The sequence below is a fragment of the Chrysemys picta genome, chromosome 24 (assembly GCF_011386835.1).
Source record: "Chrysemys picta bellii isolate R12L10 chromosome 24, ASM1138683v2, whole genome shotgun sequence".
NCBI lineage: Eukaryota > Metazoa > Chordata > Testudines > Emydidae > Chrysemys > Chrysemys picta.
In genome coordinates, this window is record NC_088814.1 from 3830345 (window position 1) to 3847263 (window position 16919).

General features: G+C 43.2%; 1 protein-coding gene across 1 annotated transcript in view; it reads right to left on the minus strand.

The window, feature by feature from the left end:
- The window catches only part of CDK12 (cyclin dependent kinase 12), a 37094-nt gene that overhangs the window by 10621 nt on the left and 9554 nt on the right, over positions 1-16919 (minus strand). The window contains 10 exon segments of the mRNA XM_005301818.5: positions 625-756; positions 1487-1603; positions 2094-2171; positions 4426-4527; positions 5112-5168; positions 6470-6659; positions 8135-8305; positions 10071-10210; positions 12623-12699; positions 12701-12800. Coding sequence (XP_005301875.2) covers positions 625-756; positions 1487-1603; positions 2094-2171; positions 4426-4527; positions 5112-5168; positions 6470-6659; positions 8135-8305; positions 10071-10210; positions 12623-12699; positions 12701-12800 — 1164 coding nt within the window.

A 16919-nucleotide genomic window follows, 5' to 3' on the forward strand; every position in this document is an offset into this window, starting at 1 on the left:
CCTCTCGAACAATCCAAGCGTGTTTACAGTTTTGGGTTTTGCTTGGGAACAGCCAGCTGCTCCAGCAGTTTTCAAAACCCAAACCCATCAGGGCCTGTGACGTGCTAAACTGAGAGACAAAATGATGGTCTCATGACAGGGGCTGCCCTTGGCAGCTCTAAAGAGGTCACAGGTATTTCCACACCAGTCATCCCTGCGTGCGGCGACACAAAGGAAGCAGAGCAGGGTTTCACAATCAGTGTGCTCTTTGGGGTGGAGCTGTGACACGCTGCTCAACAGCGACCCTTCTAGCCAATTAATAAGCAGTATTAACGAACTCAAAAGGCCCAGCCAATCCTCTTTGGCAAAGAGGATGGGTTTTTTTTAATTATACTTTACCCTTCTATATCATCCTCCATCAGAGGATCTCAGAGCACTTTACAAGCATTAATAAACTGAGCTTCAGCCGCTGTGAGAGATAAGTGGCATCCCCATTTTACAGAGGGGAGAGGCAAAAGAGACACCAAGGTAAAGTGACTTTCCCACAGCCACACGGCTGTGGCAGAGCAGAGCAAAGAGCCTAGGAATCCTCGCTCAGGCCACTACTTTTGGCAAACAGCAGTGGTGATGCCGATTGACACTTACTCTGGAGGAGCCATCTTGCCGAGGTCCACATCCTTAAGGAAATCACTCTGCAAGGCCTGTTCTGCTGTGCAACGTTTGCCAGGGTCCAGCGTCAGCATGTGGTCCAGCAGATCGAGAGCAGCTGAAGGAATGCTGGGTAAAGATTATGGGGACAAGGCTAGAATTAAGAGGCTGTTCTAAAAGGAGAGGGCGGGTGGAAACTGTGCCACAGGCTCAGAAAATGGCTTGACCACTCCCCTCGAGACATGGGGCAGACCCACCCAGGCCACATTAATATTGGAGTCCTACCAGCTCAAGCAAGGGACACACTCCAAAGTATCTGTGGCACGAAAAACAGACACTGGATTCATAATATTTTCAGTATCACGTTAGCCATTAGTGACTTTAAATTCCGCTTTGAAGTCACAAGGCAAATCACAGGATGAAGGTCTTCCTGAGACCGTGCACACCACTGTCCTTGGAGGCAGACAATTGCAGCTTTCCCTTGGGCCTGGTTCTCATGAAGGGAGTCTTGACAGGCTAAGGCTGTGCTGGAAGTTTCCTAGCCAGTGGATTTAAAGTGAGTGCTGCAAAGAGCTGTGGGTGGGGTTAGAAGGCAGCTCATTCTTGAGCAACAATCACGGGATAGAAATTCAAAGAGGTGTCGATGGGCCACCTCCAGCTTTCCTGGGATGGGAAAGAGTCCCCCAGGAGGGCAAAGGGAAATGGGAGAACTGTCCCTTCATCCCACCACCACCTGCCCGGCCACCTAAAGGAAGGTGAAGGCAGCCAGCCAACGTTCTAGTGACATCACTAGCAAGTGGTTATAGAAGGTCACGAAGCCACAAACACAGTCACTCCTCTCCTCTCCTCTCCAACTCACAAAGAGAACTCCTCCCGCAGGCGCCTTCGGTATTGCTTCTTCGGTTTCATAGTGTTGAAGTAGGGCAGCTTGATGACGTCCGGCCACACAGCTGGGCAGGGGCTCCCGCAGAGCCGGCTACAAGAGAACCGGAGAGCAAGAACGCAATCAACACGCGCAGCACACCCAGCAGGAGAAGCAGAAGAGCTGCCCAAGTGAAACAATTTCCTCTCTGAATCAGCTTAGCAAACCGACAGCCCAGGCCTGAGGACACACTGAGGAGGGTTAGACAGAAGCTCAGGTAAAAGCAGGATCAGGAAGAGAGAGGCTTACCTTGGTTTTAAAACCATTTGACAGCGAGTTTTCAGTGCTGATCTCTATTTTGGCAGGAGTGATTTTTACACTCAAATATCTACACCCTCACTTCGCTACTGGTGTGAATATTAATCGTCAGGCATCGCAAGCACAAACACCTAGAGGCCTAACCGCTTGTATTTGTAGTTACTGTCATGGCTGGCCTCACTTTGCCAACTGATTAGGGTTCGAGAACTGCTGTGATACTGAGACTAAGTGCCCGAGCAGTTTCCCCCGCACTACTTCTCACAGACACACGTGCACAATGCTTTACCTGATTAATTCAAGCTGAGCCAGTTCCAGATTGGCTTGAAAAATAGGCTTCTTTGTAAACAGTTCCCCGAGGATACAACTGGAAGAGGAAAACCGACAGGTCACGACAGCAGACACGGGGGACGATCATTGGACTAGTGTTGCATTTCTGGCTATAAGCAGCTTTGCCTGAGGGTTCATTTGCATCAGAAACTGGGAACTGAGCAACTAACCTGCGTGCGAAGAGTCAGCCATCACGTGCATTTAGGGGGGGGGGGGGGGGACACTTGCCAATGGCCCTGTTAAGATGGCAAGCCTGCGACATATTAACTCTTCTCGGGCAAAGGGAAATGAAGGCTTAGCTGGGCCAGTCTATTAGAAATGGCCAGCGGTATATCACTTGCCTTGAAAAAGATAAATTGAGTCTATTATACCTCCAGCTAGGGGGAAAAAATAGGGGAGGGAAGAGTTCAGTCTCCATTATCCATTCAATCCCTGGCGTCTACGGTGAGCTTCCGACAGGAGTACAAATTAGTGCCAAATACAGGCGTGGTCTGAGGTGGGCACCTAGGCGAACATCAACTTTCTACATTGGACACTGAACAACAACTTGACTTCATAGAGTTTTCAGAAGGGATCAGCACTCTCAAATTGGGGCCAAATTGACAAGAGAGCTGAGTTTCCATTAAAAGGCCAATATAAGTAAGTAAAATTTACAAAAAAGAGCTCGGCCGGCCGTGCGCTGAGCTCAGCTGAAAATTCGGCCGAAAGCAACACAATGAAAGCTGCTGTGTGCTGAGCCCTTTGGAAAATCCGGCCCCAATTGTGGATCCTGCATTCTTGAAACTCAAGTTCTGAGATTCTTTAAAAACCTGGCTCTACGTTGCTAAATTCACAGGCATCAAATTGCTCCGGTGGCTATATAAGGCCACTGGAAGGCCCTGAGTTCTCCAATTTATGATCTTTTATGGATATTGCTCTCTTCTGAGAAATCCAAACTTCCTTTAGCTTCTCTGTCTAAATAAAGTTTCCAGCCCCGTGATTGTGAAGAACCTCCATCATGTCATCAATTCATTGATGTACTGAGTCACCAAGCTGCACAAAATGAACAAAGAGCACCTGAGAAATGAACTTTCCCTGTGCACCTTAACGGGGCATTAACTTCAAGGCTTACTTGTTAACATTTAAATGGTAATGACAGCTAAGCAAGTGGTTTAGAACTAAACACGGCCTCAGTTACTATAAAAAGCTAACTAGGTACATTTTATGCTATTGTTCTTCAATATTAATGCACACTGGCCTTCCTACAGATATTCAAATACTCCACACTGGTTCTTAAGAGTAAACGTTTCAGTTGCTTGGGTGGTAAGGCACCCTTACTTTGGATCCAGAGTTTTAAAATATTTTAAACTCTGCCTCAACTTTTTTCATCAAAATATTTATAAAGCGAATACAAAAATAATACCCATGCTTTCACCAGTTAACTTCAACTGTTATAGCTAGACAGAAAACTCTGCTAACGAGGCCTTTTCTCTACTCTTGTCTCCACTACCACTAAGTCAGCGGATTCACAGACACAACATGGTCACAGTTTGTAGCACAGATAGGACTTAACTATGTTCTGTAACCACGCTAAAGCCTTGGACAGGATCATCACCAAACCTGTCATCTAGGTTTTGATTGCAGCATCTTTATTACCGGGTGTAATATAAGAATGAAATCCCACCTAGATCTCTTTGACCCCATGGAGATTTTGCCAGTTTACAAGTCAGAAGATTTTTTTTTTTTTTAAACTGAGCTAGTTTGATGTATATTCTCTCTCATTGACTTTTACAAGTTCTACGAAGTCCTTTTTTGCAGAATATTAACTGCATTGGATTTGGAATTTAGCCAAAGTTTGCTAACTAAGCATGGCTGAAACTATACCAGGAATGAAGGAAGTGAAAAGAAAGCGGTATTACTTTAGTAGGTGGGCTACGTATAGTAATGGTGGTGGTCTTCTATATGTTAAAAATAGAACGTCATTATAACCAGGAATTAAGCCCTTCACAGGGAAAGATACAGTTACTAATTTTTAGCAGACCATCCCCAAGTTTCCATTGAGATGAACCCTTGTGTTAAAGTTTATTTAATGATAGTTCTGGTAAAGACACAAGGGTTACATCATCAAAACATTTTTGGAACTTCTCAAATGTTGCAGAGATGAGATCAAGTGGAATCTACTTGTATGGTTGCTACTACATTACCAACAGATACAGCACATTACACGAGGCTATTCTGTCAGAACCATATTTGGACTCTTTCGGATTCTCACAGCTCAAACAAAACGCTACCAAATAAAACGAGGCGCTTACCCACAGCTCCACACGTCTATGGCTGGTGTGTAACGCTCCTCGCCTAGCAGCAATTCTGGAGGTCGATACCATAATGTAATGACTTTATTTGTGTATGGACGGCTGGAAGGTAAGATGACAGACTTACATTGGTACAGTTCTTATCATGTCAGTGGATCCCAAAATGCTTTAAGAACCATGGCCTCGATTTCAAAAACAGGGGCCTAGAATCGGGCATCTAAACAAAAGCAGCCTGGTTTTCAGAAGTGCGGGGGGCACACAGTTCCTCTGTAAGTCAACGAGAGCTGTAGGTGTAGCTCAGGCCACTGCTTTGTGTGGACAGCTTCAGAAATCCTCGCCGATACACCCACATACACAAATCACCTAACCCAGCACTGAAGTGCAGCTAACTCTAAACTGGAGGGCAGCTGAGGTTTAACAACAACCCTGCTGAACAGTTAAGGTAGGAAGTGAAAAATAATGCTACAATAATTTGAAGAGCAGACTCATGGTAGTCAAGGAAGGGAAACTTCTGCACATTCAGCTGGGTTTGTCTAAGGAAAGGCTATTAGATAGCTGGCGTAGTATTACACACGTACTCTACAAGAGGCTGCCGGCTAGCTTCCCAGGCTGCCGGAGTATTGGGGCATCAGGACTCAGTGGGGCAATTCACGTATGTTAGCTAATTCCCCCTTGGAGTGACTTACCTCTCTTCAGAGCTGTACAGTCGGGCAAGTCCAAAATCTGCAAGTTTGATCTGCCCACTGAAAAACAAAAGCACAACCACTGGCGTGAGTTACAGATGGGACCACTTACTGAAACAGTAAGAAAGGACCAAGGACAACCAGTGTTTGGCAACTGATCATGTTGGATATGCCAGTCTGATTTTTAACAGATCCTATGCTCTATGGAAGGATAAAGACGTACAAGCATTCAGTTTCACGACCATCACAAGTGGGCATGTGGCTGCAGTGACACTATCAGATTCTATCAGTTTTAATTTTCCCTCACTGGCGTTCAGATGGCGACCTGAAGATTCCTAGCAAACGGTCTCCAATTTGTAACCTAGCCCACAACGAACTATGCTGCATCCAGCAACTCTAGCAGAAGACTACATGGGAAGTCATTCTGAGACTTCTATACCACTCCTAAAACTGGTTTCCAGGTGGTCAATAGTGAGGGACATCGGAGCCCACACCCAATACATGCCACCACCACAATCCCAGCCTCTAAACAGCTAAGAAATTAAACTGTGACAGTGCAGAGCATGGGTGGTGTCTGCATGTGATGGCAAGTGGGGGAGGGAACAGTCAGAAAAACCCAGACACATTGAGAGAGAGGACGACTCCTTTCCCACATTCATTTATGCCAACAAAGGACTCAGTGGAGATGGTGCTGGAATAAACCCATTACATTCCCCCCCAGGGGCTTTGAGACTTGAACCTAGCAGCAATAGCTGCAGGAATACGCCTTTGGGCTCAATCACTGAACAAACCCCTTATTTAGTATAACTCAGCCTCCCCACAATGTTTTGTTGCAGATGGTTTTCAGTAGCAAGGTTTAACCTTGTGACACACCTGAATGAGCCATTCCAGGATGCCATTTCCTATTCAAAAGGCATATATGTTTGCTTTAACATAACCAACCCAGTCCCCTAAATACTACTATTAAATAAAGCAACCTTTTTATTGTAATGCTGTAGAATCAGAAACTGCACCCAGACACGGTTTGCCATCCTTAAGAGACCGGGATAAGCAGCAGTACATTTTGCCAGCAAAAGGTCTCTTCTGGAGAGGTTGCCACCAACAGGAAGTTAAGCAGAAGGTTATTGGGCTCATTCACCTTTGGTTGAAGACAACTCCTATTACAGATGCAGCACCCAGGGGACCTGTTGCTTAATTAGACTGTCACTTCGGATGGAAACACGCAGAAGATAGGGTCACTACAGCAGATAAGATCCTTGTATTCTTTCCCATAATCTAAATGAATCAGCGGCTTAACATCTCACAGCTCAAATTAGCCGGTTTGATGAAACCATCTTCGACCCAACCCAGTGCCAAGTTACCTGTTGTTTAATAAGATGTTGGAACACTTAATGTCTCGATGAAGGAAGTTCTTTTTGTGACAATAATCCAGCCCCTCCATCAACTGTTTCATGAAAGACTTGATATGGTCCTCTGAGAAATGCACCAAGCCGGATTCTAGCAGCCCCATGAGGTCATGGTCCATGTATTCAAACACAAGGTAAAAGGCACCTGCCACAGAAACAGACAAAGTTTAAGACAGAACAGAGTCAAAAGGTTCAACATTTTTGGTTATGTAGTGGAATTGCTTCAAGATAAAGGCCAAGATTTAGAAAAAAGTGACTTGTGATTTTATGGGCTCAACTGGCTACTTCTGAGGCGGGGAGCGAGGAGGGGAGGGGGATCTGATCTCCAGAGGGCGGGTGCACAGCACTTTTCATAGCAAACAACAAAAGGACAGAGTGGAAGCATTAGCATAAGCTACTATGGCATCACGGACTTGAATCTGCTGGAAGAAGGGACTCTCCAAGTGCAACCTAAAAGAGCTGTATTTTTAAAAGCACCCTCAAACTTAGAAGTGAGAGAGGATGGAAAACCTTCCATGCCATTAACTGGTTCTTGAGACAGCCAACATTATCCAGCATAATAAAGGGACTGCCCAGTGCTGGGGAAAAAACGCCACAGCTAAACCAGCAAAGGCTAACTCAGTTGTAAAGACTGATCACTCACATACCTCCAGGGATAGAAACAAGTATACGTTACCCTTGGGACGCACTAAGTGTGCATCTGCTCTGTAAAGTGACAAGACTCTAAGACTGGTACTGTGGCATTCCACATTCATTGCCTCTCAATCACATTCATATCAAGCATACTTAGTTTACAAGAACAAATATATTTCTTCTAACAGCCAGTTCTGCAAAGTTGACCTGGACCCTTGTGCATCACCACCATTATTAAAGGATCTGCCGCCCATTTTTACACCTATGAAAATCCACAGTCTTCAGTAGGAACAGGGTTGCTCAAATGTAACTGATTAAGATTTAAGCAACAATTCAGTTGTTGAAGCATAAGGGACAGACTTCAGCTCACCCTCTCTTGGCGGTGTGATAACAATAAGAAGCGGGAACAAACTTCCCAGGCCCAACATTTTAGACGGTCTGATACCCTGCAGAGCCAATGCAGCCAAGGGAGAAGAAGCTGGAGTCTTCTCTTTAGTGCATCCGAGGAGTTGATTAAGTTGATACCGTTTTCCAAATGGTGTAATTATTGATCTCAGCCTCTAGCAGCTCATGAGATGCTGCTGCTATAAGACTGCTGCAAAGCTGGGTACTTGGACAAGATTGAATGCTTGGAAGTGTTCGCAAGACACCAAGCAATGATTCTATACCAGTGACCAGAAAGACTTTGTGGGTTGCCTGCAACAGACACGAAGGATAATATCTGGTGCCGATTAACACTGAAAGCAAAATCAGCAGCAGGCTGTGCAGGTTTTGTGGCTGTGATCTGCAGTCATAAAATACATGTAGATTATTTTTTCATCCAGATGCAGACATGTAGCAACAGACAATTCTAGAGTTTTCTCTAGCACAAAACCCTATAATAAATAGAACTGTATCAGATTGCGAGACCCACCCTTACACCAGGATAGTAAACGAGGTGCTGGAGACATTTCTGTCAGTTAAACCACACTATGCAGCTGGCAATACCTTTGTCCTTCTTGAAGTCCAGTGCATCTTGTTTGTCTGTAACAATTTCCTTCATGTTAACAACGCTGCGATGGATCAACTGCCGAAGGATTTTAATCTCGCGAATGGCCGTTATGGGGAAGCCTTCCTTCTCATTGTCCAATCGCACTTTCTTTAAAGCCACCAGTTCACCTGCCAAAACAAGTCAGTGTCAAAGTGATACTCCAAATAATCCAAATGATACACTCTTGATGCTGTCCTGCCTCTGCCCTGCCCAGGCCTTTGAGTTTGGTCTTTTTATGATTAGTTTTCATTAAGAAAACTGCTCATTTAGTCTTTAATTATGTTCTTGGCAAAGACTTTTCTAGGCTAAAGTTACATTGGTAACAGAAGAACATTGCCATTTAAAGACAGACAGGGATGGGCAACTTTAAGGTAGTAGACGGCCACAAAAGCCACTAAAACCCTTTGGGCTGGGGCGTGTGTATGTTGGGTCCTGCCCCCACAGGGTGTGACGTGGCTTGTTTGTGTCGGGTCCTGGCCTCCAGGGTGGGAGTTGGAGAGTGAGCCCTCCTGACCGTGACGGCTATTGTCCCAGAAGGCTACGCCCAGTTCCCTGATCCGTCCCACTGGTTCTCACCACGTGATGTGTATATGTTCTTGCCTGCCCTCTGTGATGCCTTGCCCCACCCTGTTCCTGGCCCACATGCTGCTAGATGCCTGCCCTGAGCTGGGCTGTGGATGGCCAAATAAGATGATCTGATGGACCGGATGCAGCCCTGGGCGGCTGCTGCCCATCCCTGCACTAAGACATTTTCCAAAAAGGTTACATTGCTCAATCTGAACTCCAAGTTTGTTTTGCTTGGGAATACTATTTCACTAGTTCAACATAAGAGCTACTCAGTGAATTAGTGGCTAGAACCAGACAGAGGGTATCAGGACTCCTTTTTCCTATTCCCAGCTCTGCAAATGACTAACTATGTTACTTTCCCAAAGTCAGTTCAAACCATGTGGCTTGGTTTCGCAATCTGAAAAATGAGGACGCCACCTTCTTCAGACAGGCATAGGGCTTGTGAGATTCAGTGTCTGTAAAGCATTTTGAGAACTTTAGATGAAAGAGGTCCTAGAAATGCAAAATACATGACAATAGAGCCTCACTAATTTGCACTGACTGGGAGACGCAACACGAATTAGCAAGTGGACAGCACACTAAAGAGCAAGGATCCCACTATCGCAGAAAGTGGTTTGTTCATTGAATCTGAAGTTGATTTTTAATTATTTCTTATACTTTGTAATTCACTGGAAAATGCACTGTAGGACATTGGGTGAAACACTTCGTATTAAGCAACCTCACTATCTACAATGCTGTCTCGTCTACTAAAACTTTGCTAAGTGGGGAGAGAACATCATCTATGTGCAAATTATAAAGTGCAGGATTAGCAAACTCTCCCACAGTATACCCACAAAACCAGAGACACGGAGAGCAATAGATGCTGCGATACTAGGCAGAGAAAGGTGAGTTAAGAACAGGATCGCAGTTTTGTTGAACTTCTTTGCTTTGGTCACTTTACGTTAGAGTCTTTGTGGTGCAAATGATCTCATCTGTGGCTTGAGGGACAGCAGGAATGAAACAAATCTGTGGGTTTACAGGGCGGAGTAACACTGTGGGTGCACATGGGGAGGAACAAAAGAACAGTAAGGTGCCAACTTCCAATGAAGGTCAATGGGGTTTGGGAAACCTCGCTCCCCGAGAGTCCTCTGAAAGTCCATGTCCCAAAGTCCATTACTGGTCATGGTGGTATTCCCCATTGAGTGGTAACAGCACTAAAACTGGAATGAGCTTTTAAGCAAGCTCACTGTGATAGCACCAAACATAATTAAAAAGACACCCAAGAATCACTTAGGGAAATTCTTTCAATATTGCCTTGTTCAGACTAAGGCTCTATCTAACCTTTACCTGTATCCTTGTCCTTGGCTTTGTACACTTGCCCATATGTTCCCTCTCCAATAATCCCAATGATATCAAATTTATCCACGCAGCGCTTCCCCCAGTCGCTTTCTGTCTGTCTCCTCTCGCCGTAACGAGGACAACAGATTCTGAAAAAGGGAAGATTAGTTTAAAAATCCCAAACAATAGGACTTGATCGTAACTGCTTTAAATGGAAATTAATTTTTTAAATTTAAATCCTAAAAATTAATAGACTGGAGAGCAATTTTGTCATCTTACCTATCCAACTTGTAACACAGGATTGTTCCTCACACTCCAGTGTACCTTAAATCTAGATAGTAATTATCAACAAGCAAAGGGATTCCATCACTTCCTTGGGGAGATTGGCATTTAATCTAACTGATTGCAGAGTTAGGAATTTTATACGGTGCACTAGATCAGTGTTTCTCAACCTTTTTGATACCAGGGACTGGCTTACTGTGTCAGGGAGATTTCAGGGACCGGTGCCGGTCCACGGACTGGCGTTGAGAAACATTGCGCTAGATGGAGATCAATTTTCTTTACTCGATACAGCAGGCATCACTAGACCAACATTTATACCATCCCACACAACAATATTTACACATCATACTAAGAACAGGAAAACACACAATAAATGTAACTATCCAAGCAACAAATGCCTTCCTTAATTTAAAATGGCAACCACTGTACTCATTGTTTCAACCTGCCCTAAAATGAGGGCAGTAACAGGCTAGTTTCCATGGTCGCTTTCATGACTAACTCTCATTAAATGCTATTTTGTAAATTTTTACTCCAATAGCCTTTAGTGAATCACACTACATAGTCCTATACCTCTCACAGGCAGAGCAGCCAAATGGGACTTTTTTCTATGCCCATCATCCTGCAGCGTTATCCTATATCAGGTCCTTACGCTTAAAGCACAGACCTAACAATTGTACAAGGCCAAAGAGCATAATCTGAACTCCATTCAATGTTATCCCTTATTTCCCCACATATAATGATCTAAAATAGGGATCAAGGGTTATGATGTACCAAAACACACTACTAAAAAGTTCTCAGTATGTCTCACCATTCTCCAGTTAGCCTGTACCTCAAACAAATGGATCTGTCCTGTCTTATGAACGGAGAATGATACACAGGAGTCTGCTATACATTGCTCTTAACGTGAGCAGGGTTTGGACAGAAGCCAATCGGTATTACTGTTACATAATTCTTTGATAATTTTAGATTTAGTAAATATTTGGAAAACTTTTGCACGAACATAGGACATTTGATCATTATTTAAGACATAATGTAGCAAATATGCCTTGGGAAAGGAAAGGAAACATAAAAGACACTCCTAATTGTACACAAGAGTTTATTCTCTTGATGAACGCGTAGTTCTCATTAGCATTAAAGAAAGTCAAGTATGCCCACTGAGTGGAGAATAAATCATCAATACTTCACCAATGTCATGGGTGAAGGGATGTGTCCCCTTTCCTGAACAACTGCTTCCTAGAAACACTAAAGATTCTACATCAGGTTGTTTGCCCGCCAGGTTTCTTTGGCTTCAGAATGAGAGGTCGTTTCCCAATTCAGCCACAATACTGTTTTCAAGGCAACTGTTAAATAAAAGTTGATAGGAATTTTCAAGGTGTACATGAAACACTCCAGTAATTCAGACCATAGGAAGGATCATGTAATAGATTATAGAACAATGGGACCTGTCAGAACCTTGACGAAATAAAGCCTGAATTACAGGCTCCATTTGGTGGGTGATGCAAACATGCTACATTTCACCTGCTCTTCCCCCCCCCCCCCCCCCCCCCCCATCTGTAGCCCTTCTAGTTTGTTAATATTCAAATGGATGGAGAAAGGATCCCATTCTCCTGCATGGACAAACACCCGCGTTTAACTGACAGACAGAGCCTTAAACCTGTCAAATGTGACCCGGAAACCCAAAGGAGTTGGGTGCAATGAATAAAAGGAAGCCAGCACAACAGGGGCTTCATTTCTTTCAAACAATGTTGTTGGTTTTTTATAAGCACAGTAGCATGATTCAAGCCTGTCTGAAATCAAATGCTTTCCAGAAAAAATGATGGGTTGTCCAGGACGGAGATAAGTTGGGCTGTAAAACAGAAAACGCCCCTTGAAGAAACATAAAACTGAGATCCTGAATATGTGTAATCATTAAAAATGCACTAGGACTTTTAGCAGGGCGGGTAGCATTAACAGCAGTGTCCTGACTAGACTCCAATTGGGCAATTGCACTGTGCCTACTTACATTTCTCTCTTCAGATTCATCAAATTCATTTGGAATTTTCTTTTCACCCTGAAGTGACTTGCTAGGTTGCTGAGAACTGCTAAAACAGTTGCAGATTTAACCTCAGAGGTAGGTGCATTTTCATGATAGGGAAAGCAGTTTCCATGGCCAATTTATAGCTACGTTCTAAACCACATTGGGATCCTTTTGGATGAAAGGTGCTATATAAACACAAGATCACCACCATAAGAAGACACAGTTCAGAGACTGCTAGCACGCAGGCTGTGCAAACACTTACTTTGGTCTCTTTTTGAATGGTTGCTGAGGTGGTGTGGCTGCCTTTGGTTCTGGAGACTCCGGGGGAGATGGATCCCCCTCCAGGAAGCTCTGGAGGAAGCGGGAGGTCCATGAGCAAGTGTCGTGGTCTCTGCTCTCTCTCTTTCTTCACAAGTTTTGGAGGAAGAATCTCCTTTGGACTAAATCCCAGAAAGTTACAGCAAGTTAATACAATGTGGTCAGACTTAAGATGCCATTTCAAATAAAGAGGATCATAGGCCAAAAGTTTCAGACTTGAGTGCCTGAAATTAGGGGGCCAAGTATGGATTTAGGAGCCTAGCTCTAGACACTCAGGGTTAAAATTAAGCATCTTTCTTGTTTCAAAGCCAAAGTCAACGTAGAAAAATACTAAATTAAAGACACAGTCCAGCCTCAAAAGACCACGTAACTCTTTGCAACTATAAGTCTCTCATGACAGTGGAATAAAAATTCTTATTATATAAACACAAAACAAATTGGGGATATAACCTGTTATCCATTTACTGATCCCTACTTCCTATCTCCTGTCCACTCATTAAAACAAATTTAAAGGCATGTTCTGACCCTTATGCCGATTAATAGCCATTGCAAATCTACAACATGCAAGCAAAATTAACCATGTCTCCACTACATTGCTTTTAACTCATTAGCAAGGACAGAAATGGGGCAGTCATTTCTGCATATTGCAAGTAGATCACCAGTTGATTTCTTCTTTTATTATGGTACCAATGGTAATGCGGTGTTGTCTTTAACTAGCTGGAGACCGATATGCGGAATCTAGTTTATTGGGGGCGGGGGGACATGGTAGGAATATCAGGGAGAATTCCTGGATTTGAATAAATTGGGAATTAAAATCCAAGTTGAATGGCAGTAGGCAAGTCAAATTATTCATAATACTTACCCTGTACAAGACTCCACCCTCCCCAGGAAAGGGAAAAGCTGTCTATTGAGAAATAGACAAGCACCTTTCTTGGATCATTCTCAGGGCAACCTGCTAGGGGAGGTTGATGCTTCTCAGCATCAGCAGGTCTAAAATTCTGCTCGTCAGCACAAAGCAGCCAATGCAACTGAACTGACGGGAATAGAAAATTAGGAAAGTTACCTTACTCGCGAGCCACTTCCCAACCTAGCTGAAACCTGTGGTGAAACACAGTGTATTCCACAAATGAACACAGAACAGGACATGGAAGGAGGTTTTGATTGAAGTGCAGTACTTTCCCCTTTGGAATGACGGAGTTCAGATACTCTTTAAAGGAACAGACCCCCAAAATTTGTCTTTTTACTTCTACTGAGGTCCTCACATAGGTTTCGTGAACTAATCAGAAAAGCCCTGATACTCAGAGTACTGGAGGAAAACGGTCACTGATATGTATCGCTATGGCCGTTATAAGCCATGAAAATAACAACAGACACGAGAGAAAGATCCATGGGCCTGCTCTTGCCCCCATTTAAAAATCACCCAAAGTACTGCAGTTGACTTAGAAGAGCAGGACTGCCCCGGTATTGGTCACTCTTAACAAAGCAAAGAACATCAGCGTTAAGGCTGACAAGAGGAGCCCCAAAATGGGCTCGAGCTGGCAGGCTAAAACTAGCAGTCTAAACAGGGGTGGCCCGGGTGGCAGCTCGGTAAACGCTCCTGGGGGGGGTGAGCAGGTTTGTACTTGGGCAGCCAGCACAAGCTGCTGCCTGTGCTACCACGGGCTCTCCTGCTATTTTTGGCGCACTAGTTCAAGCACGTTCCCAGCTGCAGTGTAGACGTACCCTAAAGGCAGGACGAAGGTACCTCACTCACGTGCCACGGCTGAAAGTCAGTTCTTGTGTTAGAGCCTGACAGACTCGGTCAAATTATTTCACCAGCTTTGTACGTTCTAAATAAGCTAGTAGAGGAATATTTAAACGTTATTCATTTGGATTCAGGGCCTAGTTATTTCAGCCTGTGTATGCCATTCACCACCAGGATAAGCAGGGCCTTTTCCAATGACTTACCCACTTTTGCTAGCAGTGAATCTGTTCCAGAGCCGTAACATTATGCAGTGTTTTAACATGCTCCACACACCTTCATCCAAAAAAGCCTGAATTGGAGACTCTTCTCAGCAAGCTGCAAAAGTATTTGTCTGACAGGTTTTTGGGGAAGGATGAAGATGTGTGGCTAGGTAGCATCTGGAGAGGAGAGGCTTTCCTGGAGTGTTTTCATTGTTATCTGCTGATTGATGTAAATTGTAACCTTCATTTGATTATTTAAGGCTACTGACTAGCTGGAGTTAGTTTATTTGTACCTCAGAATTAATGCTGCTAGGTGGCTATTTCAAATTTGGTTATGGTCACGGCACATAGACTATTTGCATAGGCATTCTTTTTTTAACACTAAATCTAAACAAACATCACCTCTGCATTACCTAAACCCGAGAGTGCTGCATACAGATGGAGTGGAAAACCTTAAAGATGAGCTGCAAAGCTTCAAAAACCAGAAGTCCATCAATACAAAAAACAAGGGAAATAAAATCCAGTAACAGTAAAACAATTGTAGTTGCTTTAAAAAACTGTAATTAGCACAGCTCTTAGCTATTTTGCGGATCATCATTATCTCCCAGAGATCCAGAGGAATTCAGGTTATGAGAGTTAGAGTGATGTCAGCCATCACATACCTAAAATGATGGAACTATTCCTTTCTAAACCTTCATTTTCACTCCCTCCTCCTGCCCTCCCTGTAAGATGAAACATCTCATGCTGAATCAGACCCCAAAGGTGAATCCTTTGGAATGATACATCACAAGTCTTTTTAGCATTACACAAGCATGAAGAGAAAGGTACAAGAATCTTTATTTACTCAACTGAGCTGCATTTTGTACTTAGGCAACTCAAATGGGATTGTAAACTTCATGCTTGCCACAGTCTTAGAAATCAAGAAGGGTGTGTGTTTTTTCCACATGTTGGAAACAGAATAAAGAAATCTACTTAAAGAAATTTGGTTCACAAGCAACAAATAAGTGATTGAAAACAATGTACTGTGCATGGTCAATGTGTCATTTGCAACTAACACCTGCTAACCCTAATGAAGTGGCTTTGTTTGTTTGCCTCCTCTTTTTCCAATGAACTGGCTGAGAACTTGTTTGCCAATCTTTGGGTGGAAATATATTCTGAAACTATGTTATAAATCTCTCCAAATGCACAATGGCAGTGGAGGTAAAATTAAGAAACTGACAAAGCTGCAAGTCAACCTTGAAAGAGTCTACTCAGCCACTCATCTGGGGACATGAACAATATTAGTATTTTCATCACTGCCACACTCAGAGGTGTGAGAGTTTGTGGGAAAGTTTATGATGCTTTACAAGGCAGTCTTAACTACACCAGAGCTGATTCAATAGGTTATTATACCACGTTAGCAACCACAGCATTATGTTTAGTGTGTACTTTTCCAATACAAGTACCGGTCTTGGTACCACATTAAGGCTACTCTTTCCACCCTCACTGCTACTTAAAAAGCTGAACAGACACACTGAACAACACTAAACCAAGTGCTGTTTGTGAAAGACAACATAAGGATGTACAGGTCCAAACTTTTATAACCTATTGTAATGATCACAATTACAGCAGTACCTCGCTAATACTAATGCCCGAAAGATCCATTGAGAACAGTAAGTGAACAAAGAACATATAATGAACTTTGTTCATGTAAGAAGTGATGATAATACTTCAAAGTATACTAGTAGATGTTTTGTTTTACATTATGCAAGAGTAATTAAGTCTTATATTAAGATATCCCAGTACCTCTTTACTGAGAAGTGGAGAGTGAGTAAGGGTTTTGGTGAGCAATTTAGTAAAGTAAAAAATAGTGGGAGGACCTAATGTGGAATCATTCACCAATTACAAAACTTCAATAAAGTATTGTGCCACGACAAAAAAGTTTTTAATCTTTTTTCAATTGATTCTATTTCTTTTGCCCTGGTTTATATAGATAATTTCCATCATCTTAAAAAGTGTATGTCTGGAGTCATCTAGGGGATTAGTTAAGTAATCTATCGGATCTAGAAATTATTCGTGTAGCAGTTAACACAACAACTCACTTGGGAAAGGACTCAGTCTTGATGTTCTGCTTAGGGCTCCTCTATAAGTGAACTCTCAGGAGAATTAATTAGAAATAATTTAAGGTGTGAAATTAAAGTGGATTGGTTAAAGTGCATTAAACCCCTCTGTGACACAATCAAAAAATTAAGGTCACTTTTATTCTGAATAAGAGTATCCACACCTGGGTTTAATTTGGTTTAAGTAATCGGCTTTAA